General features: G+C 42.4%; 1 protein-coding gene across 3 annotated transcripts in view; it reads left to right on the top strand.

Annotated features, from left to right (window-relative positions):
- The window catches only part of SAMD12 (sterile alpha motif domain containing 12), a 388238-nt gene that overhangs the window by 344708 nt on the left and 25928 nt on the right, over nt 1-17602 (top strand). The window contains exon 5 of one of the 3 annotated variants that reach the window (XM_045049817.1): nt 9320-9679. The exons of the other annotated variants lie outside the window; for them this stretch is intronic. Within the exon in view, the coding sequence (XP_044905752.1) occupies nt 9320-9408 (89 nt within the window). The 3' untranslated portion in view covers nt 9409-9679. Of the gene's footprint in view, nt 1-9319; nt 9680-17602 lie in introns of those variants that run through there. 3 annotated transcript variants of the gene reach the window in all.

The raw sequence follows: 17602 nt of genomic DNA, 5'->3' as shown, positions 1-17602 counted from the left end.
CATTTTTGTTATGACGAAACTAATGCTCACGGAAGTTCTATAATCTGAAGAATGACATACTTTGTGTGTAAAGCACCTAGGGGACTGTCTGACACATAGTAAGTTCTCTAAAGAGAAGTTTGGTGGTAGTTTCTGTTATGACTGTCATCTTTCTAATCTCATATGGTTGTTTTCAGGATCAAGGCGACGTGTCCTATTGCTTCTTAGATTATAAGCTCCAGGAGAATGGGAATCTTGTATATCCTATGTATCTGTCTTCCTACTGTATTCCCAGCAGCTATGAATGTGCCTAACACAAACCCAGTATGTAGGAGACACTCCATGGTTGATAGTTATGAGCATTTCCATCATCAACAACCCCATCATCATCATCACTGTCAGCGTTTCCATCCCAGGCGTGAGAATACCCTGCTGTGATATTTCAATAATGCTCTCGGTCTGTGAACATGAGACGTAATTCCTTTTTGCTCCAGGTACCCTTCATTCACAGAAGAGTCTGTTTCTTTTTCCCATGGTAACAAAAATGTACTCTGCATATTGGTATTATGTTGTTATGGCTTAAAGCAAAAAAAAAAAAAAAATTCCTAGAAAGCCTTAATAAACCCTGTCACCAGATTCATTATATGTTGGACCTCTGTCCATCTGGTATTGGACCACATCTCCACTATTTACTATGCGCCTTTGAAGAAGTTACCAACCTTCTCTGGCCCTGAATGGACTCATTTATAAAGTGAAAAACAAACAAACAAAAAACTAAATAACACTAGCCAAATACCAATATGGCTGTTGTAAAGAATAACTGATATTCTTTTTGCCAGTTCTCTTGCATGCATCCTTCCATGGCAGGTAGATACCCAAGAAGTATCTATAGAAATAAATGTGTTAACTAAATGAACACGGTAATTTTATCCCTGACTTCATTACTCATTCCAAAACTTGAGTCTGTGTGAGAGGAAGAAGAGATCCTTCCAAAGTCTGGGGAATTCTGAAGGAGTAGAAGACACAGGTTCCAGGATTCGGTGTAACTCTGGGCAAGTCACAAGGTCTGATTCAGAGTCTCATGGGACTTACCCACAAAATAAGAGGAAATGATGGTTGCACCAAATGTGAATGTTCTTAATGGCCCTGAACTCTCCATTTAAAAATAGTTAAAATGGTAAATGTTATGTATATTTTATAACAATGAAAATGGGGGTAGGGGGAAGGAAAATCCTAGCTGGCTGGAGTAGTAACTTTCTGATACTGGAATCCCAAAGCTTGAGACAAGTAACATTGGCTAATATACGATCCTGTACTTTGTGCCAGACACTGCTCAAATGTCAGGAGCATGAACTCATGCAACCTTCCGAGTGGTCCTGTGAGCAAGGTAGAATTATTACCCCCATTTTACACATGGGTGAAAACAGAAGCTCAAGCTAGCGTTTCCAGAGGTGGGGATTGAACCAATCACAGAGGCAGGCACCCCAAATCCCCATCAAGGAGAACTTTGATGGAGAAGGTAGTAGGGAGCCCTGTCAGAGTTTGGGAAGGGTCTTGGCTACTTCTCTTCTTTGAAGCTCCTGATATATTGGAGCAGACGGAGAGAGGGAATGAGGAAAAGGAAGAAGAATCAGGTGGGGGAGCGGGGAATGAAGGCACACAGTTACTATTTTCCTGGGGTTTTTTAAATTTTGTTTTAATGTTTATTTATGAGAGAGAGAGAGAGACAGAGTGCAAGCAGGGGAGGGGCAGAGAGAGAGGAAGACACAGAATCTGAAGCAGGCTCCAGGCTCTGAGCTGTCAGCACAGAACCCAATGAGGGACTCAAACTCACGGACCGCAAGATCATGACCTGAGCCAAAGTCAGATGCTTAACTGACTGAGCCACCCAGGCGCCCCTCTGTTTTGTTTTGTTTTTTTTTAATATTAACATTTAATTGTTATATTGGGGTGATCCTAATAATAAAAGAAATTTATTAAGCCATGACATCAAAAGCCCCAAAATTTGGGAGGGCTGAGCAGTTTCCAAGCCTCTCCCACCCTCCAGTTCTTCCTGTGGAGAGAGGCTCAAAGTGGTATTGTGATGTAGCCTCAGGAGGCTCATCTTGGCATATCCATAGATTATAGAGGTGGCTTCTAGGACCCCACATCCAGAGAGCAACAACAAGCCCAAGTCTTCCATCATATCATTAGTTTGACAAGATAGAGCTGTCAGGACCACATCCTGAGAAGCGTCACTCCCCCTAGTCACCTGCCATGGACTTGATTGATTCTTAAAATAGCTGTAGCAGTAAAATGAATGAATGAATGAATGAATGAATGAATGAATGAATAAGTTGTAGTAGTCATAATAATAATAATAATAATAGCAGCTAACACATAGAAGGCTTATATGTCTGATAAGCATGTTATACACAGCTCATTCATCCCTCCCCAACAATTTGGTCTGGTAGGTACGGTACAATCATCAATCATTATCTTCTTAAATATGAGGAAACAGCTGTACGTAGAAATTACATAATTTGCCCGAGGTCACAAAGGTTTTAAGTTGCAGAAGCAGAATGGAATTATGGAGAGTGGCTACCATTTATGGAACATTTACAATGGAGTTGAATGGAACAATTCATATAAACATTTAACCCAGAGCCTTACACCATCCCTATGAAGAAGGTCCTATGACTATTATCCTAAATTTACCAATGGGGAAAGCATGGCTTACGGAAGGCAAGACACAGCTCAAAAGTGGGGAGTCAGCCTTATGTCAAAGCACAAATGGTAATTCTGTCCTTTGGGCTGCTTGGAAACTGGTTAGAAACCAAGAAGGTAGATTTTTGACGATGTTGTGACATCACTTTGTCTACTTTTTGGGCTTTGAACCAATGTTGTTTTTTTGTTTTGTTTTTTCATCCACATGAAGCATGAGAGAGGGTTCCAGTCTCCCAAAACATGTCTTTTCATCTTAAGGGTCAAATGTGATAATGAAATAAACTGTTCCATTCAGTCCCTCTATCAAATTTCTCATAGAAGATGGATAATGTTTGTGTGCCTTTCTTGGACACGAGTTGTGATCACTTTTCCATAATCTTTCCATGTAGCAATGCAGAGTCACTCTAGGCAGCCCAGGCAGGGTTTTTCCCATAATTGTGTCCATAATAATCCATCATTTTATATTTACTTCATCATTTTCCACAGTTGACAAGAACACCCATAATTGTAGATGCAGTAATCAACTGTTTCACAATTGCCCCATCCTAAATTTAGGCCCTGAACTTGGTTATTTAGCTAGAGCGCTTCATTGTTGAGTGCCACTCTTTCACGATTGAGGGAAAGTGCTACTGTTTGGACTGTATTTAATTCTTATTATTTCTCAAGTTGAACTGGATACCATGGAGTTTAATAACGCAGGGGATAATTGCTTTAATGCTGTTAGGGCACAACGCTGCCCACTTCCCTAGTCTTTGCTAGGACTGTCTCACAAGTGGGAGGCTGCTGCTCACTGAGGCTTTTCTGCTTCAATATTTTAATGAAACAAACATCGTTGCAGTGCACAATTCATGGATGGTTCAGGGAAGGGTATGAAGTAGTTACCAAACAGCTTTTCATAGCTGCTAACACTCACTGGTTGAGGACTTACTAAGTGCTTAGCACAGTACCATCAGCTTATTCAAACCACAACAAGCCTAGAAGGTAATTGTTATTACTATTATGCTGACACTGGCTTGAAGGGATTCGTTTATAGCAGGTCACATGGTCTGCAGCAAGAGGGTGGGGGGGGGGACAGTTCCAGAGTCAAAGTGTACAATTCCTGCTACATTGTCTTCCAGAACAGGCTACTTTGTTGTTTTTGCAGAGTGAAGGAGGGAATCAGAGTCCAGACAGAAAACTCAACACAAAATAACCTTAGGAAGAATAGAGAGTCCCTTGTGAGTTGTGAATTCTGGGTGCCCATTTGCCTGTTCTCTCAGTGGACTGTCACAGTACTAACTGACAATCAGCGTTGTCCTTATTTCTGTATGTCCCCTCCTATCTACTTTTTAATGTTTATTTATTTTTGACACAGAGAGAGAGAGAGAGAGAGAGAGACAGAGCATGAGTGGGGGAGGGTCAGAGAGAGAGAGGGAGACACAGAATCTGAAACAGGCTCCAGGCTCTGAGCCGTCAGCACAGAGCCCGACGCAGGGCTCGAACTCACAGACCACGAGATCATGACCTGAGCCGAAGTCGGACACTCAACCGACTGAGCCACCCAGGCGCCCCTCTTATCTACCTTTTAAATATGACCCCAACATCCAAGAGCCGAGGGAATTTTTCCCTGAAGTATAAAGTATCTTATGAAGTATCCATTCCAGCTGCTAAGATCCCGTTCACATTGTAGTGCGACTCTCACATTCGATTGCCTGCTGAAAAGCCATTTTCCCTTTATCAAAATGATAAAACCCTGTGGACACCAGTACACATGTGAAAAAATAGATTTACAGTAATTGTGTTCATTTAAAGTGTTTATAATATGTACGTTTTCCGCTAACAAATTGATAGTGATATCATACTGACCCTAAAATATAAGGCTTATACATTTGAGATAATGGAGCTGATTTTAAGATAAATGATGGTACAAATGGCCGCTTACTGGGATAATACCTTCTGATTACCAAGAAACGGGATGAAATTCTAAAATGTAAGCATATTTATCTAAACGTAACTTGGAATTCATTGGTCAAACATTGAACTTTTTGATGATACTTCTGTAAGGAAAAGTGGATAAAAATCAATTCTGCTTCTGAAAGTACTTATAAATCAAGAAAAAATAGCTGTGTTTTGTGGAGAATTATCCATTTGCAATGTCTTATTTTATAGCAATAATTTTACTTTTTCTTAATCATCCCCCTAACCTCTAAAAATAAAAGCAGCAGTCACTATAAACAACATATATATTTTGTTCATCGCTTCATCCAAGAAATATTTCTGTATCGGGCATTATGCCCTAGGGATACGGTAAGCAAGCGAGGTGCAGAAACTACCATCACAGGTGCATTCCACTGGGGAAGACAAATTATGAACACAAAGCCAAATCAATATGTGTCATTTGGGATGATGACAAATATTGCGATGAACATAAAGCGAGGTAAGGAGGTACCTTCTTTGGGGAGAGGGGTAGTCAGGGAAGGCCTTTTGTAGAGATAACATTCCAGCAGAGACTAATGAATGAGAAAGAATGTTCCAACCCCTTTTGTGCACAGACTTCTCACCAAAAGCAATTGGAGAGCCACCAGTCCTACTGAAAGGAGAATGATTCCCTCCTACCTTCTTCCCTGTCATTTCTTTTTCCTAGTTCTGTTTTCCTCAGAAAATATTCATCTAAGATGAAAAGATCTTCGTTCATCTTCCCCTACATTATTCCCCAAAATGAAACCAGAGCATTCCATGGAGCTGAGCCAAATGTGAGCCTCCCTGCCAAGGGACCCAGTTCTAATACCTAGCTTGCAGCCTGTTTTAAGGCCCTTATGTGCTTGGGACTTCAAGGACTCTTCAGATACCTTTCTCCCTGTGGGAAGCACCTTAACATGTCACCAGCCCACATCACCCCCTGATCTGCCTGTTTTGCCAAGACTGAGGGGGACATCTGGACCTTTCCCATTCACAGAGCTGGGTGTAAGGAGTCTACATGCCAATGTGGAAACAGTCTATGTGCTGCTTCACAACCCTTCTCTCTGCCATTGGGAAGAGGAGGAAGAGGAAGGGAAATACCATTTGATAGGGTTCTCCTAAAAGGCAGGCACTACCACAGACATTTGATGCACTTTACCTTATCTCCCCACCTTACCTGGGAACTCAAGGACCCCAGAATGCTCAAACCATGTCTGTCTTCAAAGTCACCCAGTTCATAAGTGGTTGATCTGGGATTTGGTCCCATTTCAGTTTCCAAAACCATCTCATGTTCTTTCTACTACATGGATCCAGAAAGCTGTCAACTTCCTTGTCTCAGAGGAAAATGAGATATGGAACTCTCCCGCTACTCGGCCTATTCAAAACCCTTCTAATTCTCACAGGCACTGCCTGGCAACTGGTATATCAAAGCTACAAATTAAGGTTTCAACTAAGTAAAGTTCCAGTTTCCAGAATACAATTTCCAATAAGAAGATATTTCAGGCAGTGAACCAACTACCTTAACAGTGGGTGCCAAAACCCTATGGGCGATTTATAGCGAAGTTGAAATAAGGAATGAAACAAATACATTTAGACTTTACTGAATTTCTCTCCGTTTGGGAGGAAGAAAAAATATTATTCTCTGCAAATGGAAAAAAATAGATTCATTTCTCTCTGCTATTACATGGGTCCAGCTAAGCAATAATGCACGGCAAAGCCAAATGCTCTGATCGGTTTCTCTGAGCTGTTATTAAAGTTTGCAAAATATTGCTCGGATTCTTCCTGGCAGGGTTTCAATATTGTCTGTTTAAACCAGAATCCGGCTAGCACTCTTCATTTCTGTTAAGCTTGCCAGAGCTGGTGACCCCACCTCACAAATCTGGTGCCATGGCCTCCATCCAGCACACCCTGAGAACCAACACCCTCTGTTGCCTCTGATATGACTCAGTTCAAAATGACTGAATCAACTTTGTCTTCCCCTTCACTTTGCCTCCCTTTTTCACCCTCAACATATGTGCACATGCACACACACACACACACACACACACACACACACACACACACATTGGACTTTCACGCTGGTATTCCTGCAATGATGTTGGGGCTCTGAGCCCAGTAATCTAAAAGGGACATGAGACTCTTAATTCCCTCTGCTGATCTGGCAGATGATCTTAACCCTACAACAGCACCCCTCACCACTACCCAACTTTGCCCCTGACCTCACTCTGGCCCTACTCAACCTGTTCCATTTCCTCAGATACCCCATGTACTTTGTTGCCCCTGGCTATGCTCTGAAGGGATCGCCCTTCCTCCCTCCCATTCTGATGAATTCCAGTTTACCCTCCAGTCTCAAGTTAGCTGGCATTTCTGTGATCCCCTAGGATGATGGTTTACATGCTCCTGTTTTGCGCTACTGCGGGGAGTTTATATTGTCACAACCTTGGTTGTAATTTGTGTCTTCAGTTAGCTGGGAGCTCTGAGATACAGAACAAGTTCTGTCTTTTTTTTAAATTTTTCTTTTTTCATATATTTTTTTAATGTTTATTTTTGACAGAGAGAGAAAGACAGAGTGTAAGTGGGGGAGGGGCAGAGAGAGAGGGAGACACAGAATCGGAAGCACCTCCAGGCTCTGAGCTGTCAGCACAGAGCCTGATGCAAGGCTCGAATTTACAAACTGCAACATCATGACCTGAGCTGAAGTCGGATGCTTAACCGACTGAGCCACCCAGGCGCCCCAGGATAAGGTCTTTCTTATTCATAGACCTATATGAAGGTAGGCTGACTGCTATAACATGCAAAGTCATGTATAAAAGTTCCAATGTGATAGACTCGTTTTTGCATGGATAACAGTCCTAGGCAAGTTTGACAGGTGGACAGGATGGCCCTCATGCATGCAATCAGTGACCCAGGCCAACAGAGGCTCTGCCATCATCACTGAGTGGCTTTCAAAGTCTCCCTAGAGGTTTCCTCCTTTCAATCCAGCCCAAAAGAAAAAGAGTGCTAAGGAATGCCTCAGGAGAGGCTTTCACGGACCAGGTCTAGAGGTGTATACATCACTGTTCACATCCTGTTGGCAAGAATTCAGTCACGTGGCCACACCTCGTTGTGAGGGGTTCTAGGACATATGGTCCCTAGCTGGACAGCTCTTTCTACTGAAAGGTATATGGAAGGGAGAGCACAAATTTTGGTAGATAGGTAGCCTTCTAACACACAATACCCAATCAACAAATGTTTGCTAAATAAATAAATGAATCAGTGAGTGAAAAAACTTAGGGTCAAAGACATCCCTAACATATTATGAGCTGTGGTACAGGATCACCTTCTCATAGCTACTTCAAATGAAAAAACTGCACACAACCACTGGTTGTGTGTAGGCGGAAACTGCAATGGCCTTAGCCGTGTTCCATGATCACTGGGAGAATAAAGGTGCCTGGCACAGTACCCAGCATATAGTTTGTGCCCAATGAATACCAGCTAAATGAATTAACGAATGGAACTCATAGACTGTTGAGGTTAGAAGTGACTTAAACATCACTATGTCTGTATTGTGCTGGCTTCCAGTCCCCACACACAGGAAGCCCGCTTGCTCCCAGAGCAGCACCTGCCTCCTCGGGTCATCCCTAACCGTCCTTCACTGAGCTGAAACCTGTCTCCCCACACTGTCCCCACATTGGTACTGGATCTGTCCCTTGAGATCATATAAAGCACGTGTCCTCCAGAGGTACTCAAACCTGGGTGGACATCAAAACCACCAGGGAAGCTTTTAGGAAACGACACAGTCCCAGATGGCATCCCTAGATGCTGACTTACTATATCCCCTGTGTTGTTCAGGAATCAACAGTGTGATCAGCTCCCCCAAATGATCCTCACATATAGCCTGTCTAGGAGACCATGTGTCTGAGATTTCTCTCGATGATAGAGTCCTGCTTCCGTCTCTTACTAGTCGTAGTCCCTTGGGCAAGTCATTTAGCCTCTTTATCTGTCATCTCTAAAACTGTGACGGGAATAGTATCTATGTCCTAAGCTTTAAAAAACAAAAAAATAAGGGTGGGGCGGGTGCCTGAATTGCTCCCTCGGTTGAGCGTTCGACTCGATTTTGGCTAAGGTCATGATCTCACGGTAAGTTCAAGCCCCACATTGGGGCACTGTTAGTGCAGAGTCTGCTTGGGATTCTCTCTCTCTCCCTCTCTCTCTGCCCCACCCCTGCTCGCTCTCTCTCTCTCTCAAAATAAATGAACCTAAAAAAAAATAGTATCTGTGTCACAGGGTTGTTGTGAGGTCCAGATGGGAATTCCAAATAAAGCTTTTAGCATGGTGCCTGCACTATAGTAGGCCCTCATTAAACATAGATGACCGTTTTCATTGTCACCTTCCTGCTCCTTTTGCTGGTTCCTGCTCAGCCTCCTTAGCAGGTCTTCAGGTATGCCAAAGTGACCATTACAGAACACTTCTTTTCCAGGCCACTAGCCCTCAGATTTCTTTTCTTAAAATCCCTTTCCCCTCATGGCAGATTCATATTCCCTCTCTCATAGGTAGATCACATCCCAGGAGGAAGTGTGTTGTTGGTGCAGCTCAGAATTAGCAGGGACTGAAGCATCTGATGCGATAAATTCGATCATTGGGCTTCAGCTCTGAACTTCAGATGGCAGTCACTACTGGTCATAGTAAGACAGCTGTGCATTCTCTCTTTTTCCAGGAAAATCCTCCCAAAGGGGAACCCAAGGGGTGCAAGCATCTGTAACGAAGGGGGAAAACAGAGAGAGGAAAGGGGAGCTCATCATCTGAATGCTTTCATCTTGGTATGCTTGGTTGTGAGTCGGAGCCCAGACCTAGTTAGCTCATGAAGTTCCCAGAGCTTGTTACAGATTTTCAGCCTTTAGTCCTTATACGCGACACCATGGGAACCAAAATAATGAAAATGGTGCCTGGGGAGGTGGAAAGGGCAGGCCTAAAAGTTCAGTGTGAAGTTACAAAGGAGGGGGGAGAACAGGCCAAATGTGCAAAGCAAGGTGTGGTGTGGACTTTGGGAGGGCCAAAAGAAGTCAGGGAGAAAAAAGCCTGCACAGTACAGGAGACACAATTTTCCTAAGTCTTATTTGTCAGCCATGGGTTGCCTTCCTTTCCCTTGTGGCTAAAGCCTGTCCTTACACAGTTGGGGAAGGGAGAGGATAAATTCACTTTTAATCATAATAATTTGTATTAATAAAATGTTCTTCTTAAAGCTGCAGAAATGTTCAGTCCCATCCCTGTGAGTGAGAGGTCAACTAAATATCAATATTCTTGTCTAATAAATAATGAAAGCAAGTCTCAGAAAGGCAAGTGACTAAGCCAGTGTCATACTTCCTTGTTGTGCTAGACCCAGGAGGAAAACACATTGTCTTCTAATTCCAACTGCAGTGTCCTTCACTCCAAATGCTGCCAGTGGTTTCTGAAATGTTCCACTCATTCACCCTCTCACTGTTCCTCAGTCTTTCCACACACACACACACACACACACACACACACACACACAGCTGCCCAGTTTTTCTCAACAGCTATCATCCTCGCTTACGTGTCAACCCCTCTGGAAGTTCTTGATTTCCACAAGCTGACCTACTTCCTTCTTCCTCCGTGCACCCATAAAACTTTGCTTCTTCCTAAGATAGAACAGGGGTATCATTAGATTCTAATGTTTTTTGCAAGGCCCCCTCCCCACTGCCGCACCGTGCACCACGATGACTTAATTGAGGGCAGGGAATGTGTAAATTTTTATCTTTGTATCCCCAGCGCCTCACACAGTGCACAGCATGTAGTGGGTCCACCACAAATGTTTGCTGAATGGTTGATGGATAGATGGACAGATGGATGGATAGAAGGACTTTCAAGGTTGAAATTTAAAGAAATATATGAGAAGTCAGCCTGCTGTCAACAGAGGGCTTTCTTGACCTTCGATAGAATTCTTTTATATCCTATATATCCATATTCTGCCAGAATTCCCATTGCTGCAATGTTTATTTGATATCAGTCTTCAATATGCCCAAAAGGGAAAGAGCTTGTCCCAGGCAGCAGGGTAACAGGAACAGCAGTCTCCAGATAACCAGAATTTGAATCCTGATTCATCAAGTTACTGGGTATATGGATTTTTGCTAGTAACTTAGCCTCCTTATACCTCAGTTTCTTCTTGTGTTAAATGGAGATGGTCATGCCCCTCCCCCACCTGTTCAGATGGTTTGTGAGGATTAAATGAGATAATAAATATAAAATACTTATTGTGCACCAGCACTTTGGACAGCGCCTGACACAGAGTAAGCGCTCAGTGTGTGTGAACTCTTCTATTTGCCTGCTGCATACACACAAATCCTGTGACCCAGACAGTTGTCTGAGTCAAGTCTGTATCTGGATACCCAGTTTGTAGAACACCTGAAGGGGTGACTCAAGCTACTCTGGGGACTGAACCAGCTGTAATTCACGGCAGCCTTAGGTACTTTCCTGCCCCTCTCGGAGCCTCAGCCCCATCATCTGTTCTTGCAGGGCTGCTTCAGTGTTGTCTCGAGCTCCAGATCAAGCTTCCTCCTGCCCTTAGCACATCGAGAGGAATGACTAGGACTGTAAGCTCTTTGAAGGCAGAAACTGCTCAATCCACATCCTTGCATATACAGGCCCAACTTGCTCCTTGGAAGTCCCTTCGTAAAGTTTTGCTGAGTTGAAATAAACTTACCTAAATTGCTTAACATGCTCTTTTGGGGACTTAGTCAAACTCCTGAGTACTAAGCTCCAGAAAGGTTCTGGCCCATTAACCCTATTCCCCTGCAAGCAGTTAGTGAACTTAATGATCCTACTGCCCCCAGCATGGCACCAAGCCCACTCCCTCCCAGATTACTCCCAGATCTTCTCTGAGAGCCGGCAGCCTCCGAAAGCCCTGGCAACACAGCCTTCCCAGCAGCATTTGGGAAGCAAGGTCAAGTTCTCTGTAAAGTCAATGGAATGACCTTCTTTTAGGTTCTGGGTAATCCAGCCTCATGTTCATAGACAGAATGCTCTCCCTGGAGTTGTGAGCTCTTAGTTTTCATGTCTGTGCCTACCTAGCACAGCACCCAGAACATAACCAACATTCAACGTAGAATGAATGAATGAATGAATGAATGAATGGAGGCATAGTTTTTTTTTAAATAATATTAGCCTCAAAATGTGTGGCATTTACCTAATACAGGAAGGAGACCAGCCTCAGCTGCTTTTACCGTTTTCTAATAAAAAAACGTCCTCTCCCATGAGTGATTTTATGACCTCTATAAGCAAAGGGCAGGGTAGGGGGAGGGGGGAGCAACAAAATCTTTTGGTCATTTCAATACATACTCTCTCCAACCCTCTGCCCTTTTGAGAAGTCTCAGTTGAGAAATCTCTGTAATAGGTGAGCAATGATAATGTCATTGAATAAAGATTGATGGAAACAGACATAAACCCAAAATGTTTTTAGTGCCAGAAATACTGTTTGCTCAACAATAAGTTACATCAAAGGACTTAAACATTTCCCACAGAGGTCAGCAGTTCTGTAAGTGATGCACTGAAATTCATACCTCTTCCAGACACGCTCTGTGTCTGGCACGAAAAAGAAAAAGTCAGATCTGTTAACGTCAATTCCCAGAGGAAGCAGTTTTGCCTTTTCTGATTATTGCTCAGGTGTGTTGTTCTCCACACAGCTAGCCTCTGGAGGCTGGTTAGACCTGTTATAAAATTAAAGAGCTTTGTTTCATAATTTACAAATCTATTTTTTTTTTTACTCCTGGAACTAAAAATATAGCCTGCAGATGTCTGTCCAGTGTGTGAATCTTAGAGGCACTCCACTTCAGCAAGCATCGCTGTTCCCGTAATCGGCCAGGTCTTGAGGCAAACCACCTGGGCTAAATTATATCCTTGGTTTCCTTTGTGATTTTTAAATATTGCCCTTTGTTATTATGACACCTGTTATCTGAGAATCATGATTTTGGGGTCAAAGTATTTGAGATTAGAAAGCATAATTACAATACAAATAATAAATTTAAAAAGGGGGGCACCTGGCTGGCTCGCTTGAAAGAGCATGCAACTCTTGATCTCAGGGTCATGAGTTGGAGCCCCACATTGGGTATAGAGATTACTAAAAAAATAAAACTTAAAAGAAGAAAACATAATAATTATTAGAAATTATAAATTGGAAAATATAATAGTAACATTTGAGTGCTAGGGGCTTTTTCTTCTACTTTGTTGCGTTACTGCAACAACCTATGATCTGAGTACATTATCATTTATCTGGTATGGATGAGGGGAGTCATCACTCATCAACTTCTGAAATACAAAATAACGTACTTATGTATGTTTTTTATCCTGTCTTCCCTCACTAAAATAGGAGTTTTATGAACGGAAGAAATCTTCTGTTCGTTGACTTACGCCAAGGTCAAGAACAGAGCCTAGCACATAGTAAGTCTTCACTGTGTCATTATTCATAGTTGTCATTATTATCTCTTTACCTACTGAACCATGCCTTTACCTTCCTGCCCATGGCAGGAAAACTGAGGTCCAGAGCTTCCCAGTGACTTCCTGAAGATGGACACAATGCACGCACTGGCAAGGAAAACCAGGTCTCCTTCCCGCCTGCCCGGTGCTTTGTCTAAACCCCAATTCAATCTTGCCATACGTTTATTATGGTGTAAAATGAATAACTGTTTATGACTTCATTCCCAGGCCCATTATTGCTTTTATATCACATCAAGGAACTTGAGACAGGCGAAAGATATAGCCCTATCGATTTTTCTCAGAAACTCAACTTTGCCTTCTTACGTGGAATCCGTGCTCAAGTCCCATTTTGAGAACAGGAGCCAGTCTCTAATAGAAAACTGTCCCCAATGACTATCTCCATGTCAGGGCAGGGTTGTGGTAGTGTTCTGCTTTAGAATTCTTAAAATCAGTCATCTGAATTGAGGGCCCTTTTCTGTCCCTATCTGCCAGACTCCCACAGAACCTTAGGACCGACCTAAAGTCAAAATGCTGAGATGTTTTCAGCTCTTGGATTCTGAGCAGACTAATATCTTCTAGAGAAAATCCAGATCCTAGAAGAAGTAACATGGGAGTGACTCACCCCTGCCTGAATAAGGCATTGAGTTCCATGGGTCTGGTGGATACGGAGGAGGTTCTGGATGTTGGCTGAAGAAGGAAGTGACAACTTTAGAAGTAAGGGTGCATTAAAACAAAGGGACTTGTATTTGGCTTTCTGAAAAAAAGAAAGGCTCCAGACCCTGTCAAGAGGATACATTTGTTTGAGCATGAGTTGTTTTCTCATTACCTGCAATACCATATCTCCTTTTCCTGGTATTAATATCTCCTTGTTCTGTTAAAACTGGAATATGTCACTCTCAGTACAAGACATATGTAGAGAATTTTTCTACTTCTGATGATGTGCCCAGACTATTCCGCCATCATACCATTTACAAGGCTGCTAACTGGAAGGGAGGGACTTACCTGTACTTTTACCAAGTTAGATGGCGCACATTCATTAAATCCATGACCTTTAACTGACTAGTACCATGCTCTATTAAGGGATGCATTGCAGCCTTTTAGGGTAATGATAATAAGTATGAGTCCTCATAAAGTTCTGTATACTTTAAAAATCACTTTCTCATATGTTTTTAAAGTTTACGTTATTGGGATGCCTGAGTGGCTCAGTCAGTTGAGTGACCAACTTTTGGTCTCGTCTCAGGTCATGATCTCGAGGTCGTGGGATCAGGCCCTGCATCGGGCTCCATGCTGGGTGTGAAGCCTCTTTGGGATTCTCTCTCTCCTTCCTCTCTCTCTCTCTCTCTCTCAAAATAAGTAAATAAAACATTAAAAAAATAAAGTTTACATTATTATCAAATCATCCTGGGGTACTTGGGTGGCTCAGTTGGTTAAGCGTCCAACTTCGGCTCAGGTCATGATCTTGTGAGTTCAAGCCCTGCATCAGGCTCTGTGCTACCCGCTCAGAGCCCGGGGCCTGCTTTGGATTCTGTGTCTCCCTCTCTCTCTGCCCCTCCGCCACTGATGCTCGATCTCTCTCTCTCTCTCTCAAAAATAAATAAACATCAAAAAAAAATTTTAAATCATCCTAAATTAGTTATGGCAGAGATTCTTATCTCCATTTTACAAGTGAGAAACCCAAGTTGAGGGAAGCTCATGACATGCCCTCCGTCACATAGCTGGTAAATTACAAAGCCCAAACCCAATGTCCACTTCTCAGTTCTTTCTACCAAGACATTCTCCCTGCTGCCCATACGATAGCTCTACCTCGATGTCCTGGAGGCTTCTCAAATACATGTTGAAACCAAATGCTTCCCCTCTCAAGAACACCCACTTCTCTTCCTTCTGGTTCTTAAACAACTGCACTTCCCCCTAGAAACTTTGGAGTACCCTTCTAACATCCATCCTTTCTCCTAAGCTGTTAGAGTTAACCCAGGATTTTCATTTTAAAGGTGTTAATCAGTTATTCTTTCTTACCTGTTGTCACTGGCATTGCCTTGATGTAGGCCTTCATCATGTCTTGGTTGGCCTATGCTAATATCGAATAGTTTGATTCATTCAATGACTCATCGAACCCCTGCTATGTGCCAGGCACCATGCTTGGTACTGGAAAGACTCTTCTGAGCAAAAACAAACATGGATCTTGTTTGCATGGTGTTCTGTTCTCTAATTAGTAGTAATCAAATAATCACACCAACAAATGTAAAACGACCACTGTGACAATTGCTACAAAAGCAAATATATGATCATCCTAAGGGCAGTGCCAGTACAAAGTGATATTTCTAAACCATAAGTATGATCATGGCACACACCCTCTGCTTTAAAAGTTTCCTAATTGCCCATTGTCTACATGATAAAATCCAAACACATTAGCCAGGTGTACATGTCTCTTCATGATCTGGCTCCAAACTCTAGGTTAGGTTGCAAGCCACTGCGCCCTCATTTTCCCCCCACTCCTCACTCAATTAACTCATCCTGTGACTAAGCCATATCTGATATTTGTTCACATCCTAACCTTCTGGAAACAACTCTGTTCCTTCATTCTTCCACATCGTGGCTTAAGCAAAACTCTCTTCTGGAAATGCTATTCCTCTAGCTATACACAGAGGGCTCCTACTCACCCTTCAGACTCTGCTTAAATTCCCCTTCCCACTCCCTGGATGTAATTAACAATTACGTATGTTTCCAGCATGTTTTCCACACTACTCCTGCAGCACTTATCCACTGGAATATAGTCTGTTACTTTCTCTTTCTACCTTCCACCTTACCAGATGGTGAACCACTTGTGGGCAGAGATTGTTTTAATTAATGTACATTTGAATTTATGTATATGTGATTTCATGAATCAGACCATAAACACATAATAGGGGAGACTACAGTATTTTGTTCATTTGCTATCTGTCTTCACTATGGATCTTTAACTTCCCATGAGCACTCCTTTGTCTCCAATTTAGTTCTGAGACGTTTTCTCTTCTGTTATTTATGAATAATGTTATTAATATTATTGTTATTTAGAAATGATGTACAAATAATTCCAGAGGTTTCACTTCACCATATTCGCCTATGCGTTTGTTATCTCTTCTCTATGCAGAGTGAGTCCCCTACCCCTCCTGCTTTTTAAACCTCTGGCCCAAGGACACCTTTTGCATTCAAAGGACAGGATTTGCATAATCATCAGTTAAATGATTACAAAGTGGCCATATCAAGAAAATAGAACAGGTGTTCTTTGGGAAGGCTTTCATCTGTTTGTTTAATGGGGTTAAATTATCAGAAATGGATGAAGTAACTGTCAACTGTTTCCATTACCTTTCCAACCTTAGCCAAGTCTAGATCTTGTCTCGTGCTTGAAGCATGATTGTTGCCAATTAGTTCCCAGGAAATTGAGAAACACATGAGAATAGTTGAGAAGAGATCTTTAATAAACTGATTTTACAGTGTGTTATGAATGGTAGAAGAAAAACGTAGTGATTAACTAAAAACAGATTCTTGGGAAGGAGGTAAGCTTTTGTTAAAATGTACACTTCTTTTAAAAACCTACAGATTTCTAAGATCTGTCAACTGAAATGAAACCTTTCTTAAAGACTATAAAATTTCATATTCCACAACCTGACAGTCACAGAAACAAAGTCATAAAATACAGAATCACAGCCAGATTATTTATGTAGATCAGAATAATGGATAGATATCTTTGTAAGATTAAAAAAAATTAATAGCCCAGCAGATTTGCTGTGGAGAACAAGATATTACTTACCGTCCCATTACTGAAGGATGTGACAGTGGAAGTGTGCATAAGCAAGTGCTTGCTAACACCGACCTGCACGCCAAGAGACACGAGTTCTCTCGGCAACAGAGTTCCCAGGTCAGCCCTTCCACCCGCCGGCAGCCTCAACCATTTACCTAGAACACCAGATAGGCGTTATTACTTTCATTGTATGCCATAACTTTAAAACGGCAAGTAAGGACCTTAATGTTAGTAATAAGGATGTCATTCCAGTAAACAGTGGAAACTCGGGATAAATTCCGTTTTATTCATTTATCACTGTTTAGTAACAAACTGCATCCACAACTTAGTAGCTTAAGACAACAAGCATTTTATTATATGTCACAGTTTTGAGGGTTGGGGATTGGCTCCGGCCTCAGCTGGACAGCTGTTCAGCTTCACATGGCAGTGAATGTGGTTCCTGTGTGGTATTCAGCTGGTGGCCGGGCTGACCATGACACCTTTACTTGCTTTCCTGGTGCCTTGGCTGAGATGGCTTGAAAACTTGGCTCAGCTGGGCCCTCCCCCTCTCCAGAGATTAGGAAGGTTTCTCCACATGGTCTTTCCTGCAGAGTAAGTCAGATTTCTCAAGAGACCAAGTAGCCCCCTGTCCTCGTACAGGCCAGCTCTAGAACTAGCAGTCAGAGGGGAGGGGAAACAGACCCCCAGCTGTCACTAGGAGTGTCAGAGAATTTGTAGCTGCCTTTAATCCACCAG

Source organism: Felis catus, chromosome F2 (assembly GCF_018350175.1).
Source record: "Felis catus isolate Fca126 chromosome F2, F.catus_Fca126_mat1.0, whole genome shotgun sequence".
NCBI classification, from domain to species: Eukaryota; Metazoa; Chordata; class Mammalia; order Carnivora; family Felidae; genus Felis; species Felis catus.
The sequence above is the reverse complement of the archived record's forward strand: the minus strand, read 5'-3'. Positions and strand labels throughout refer to the sequence as shown.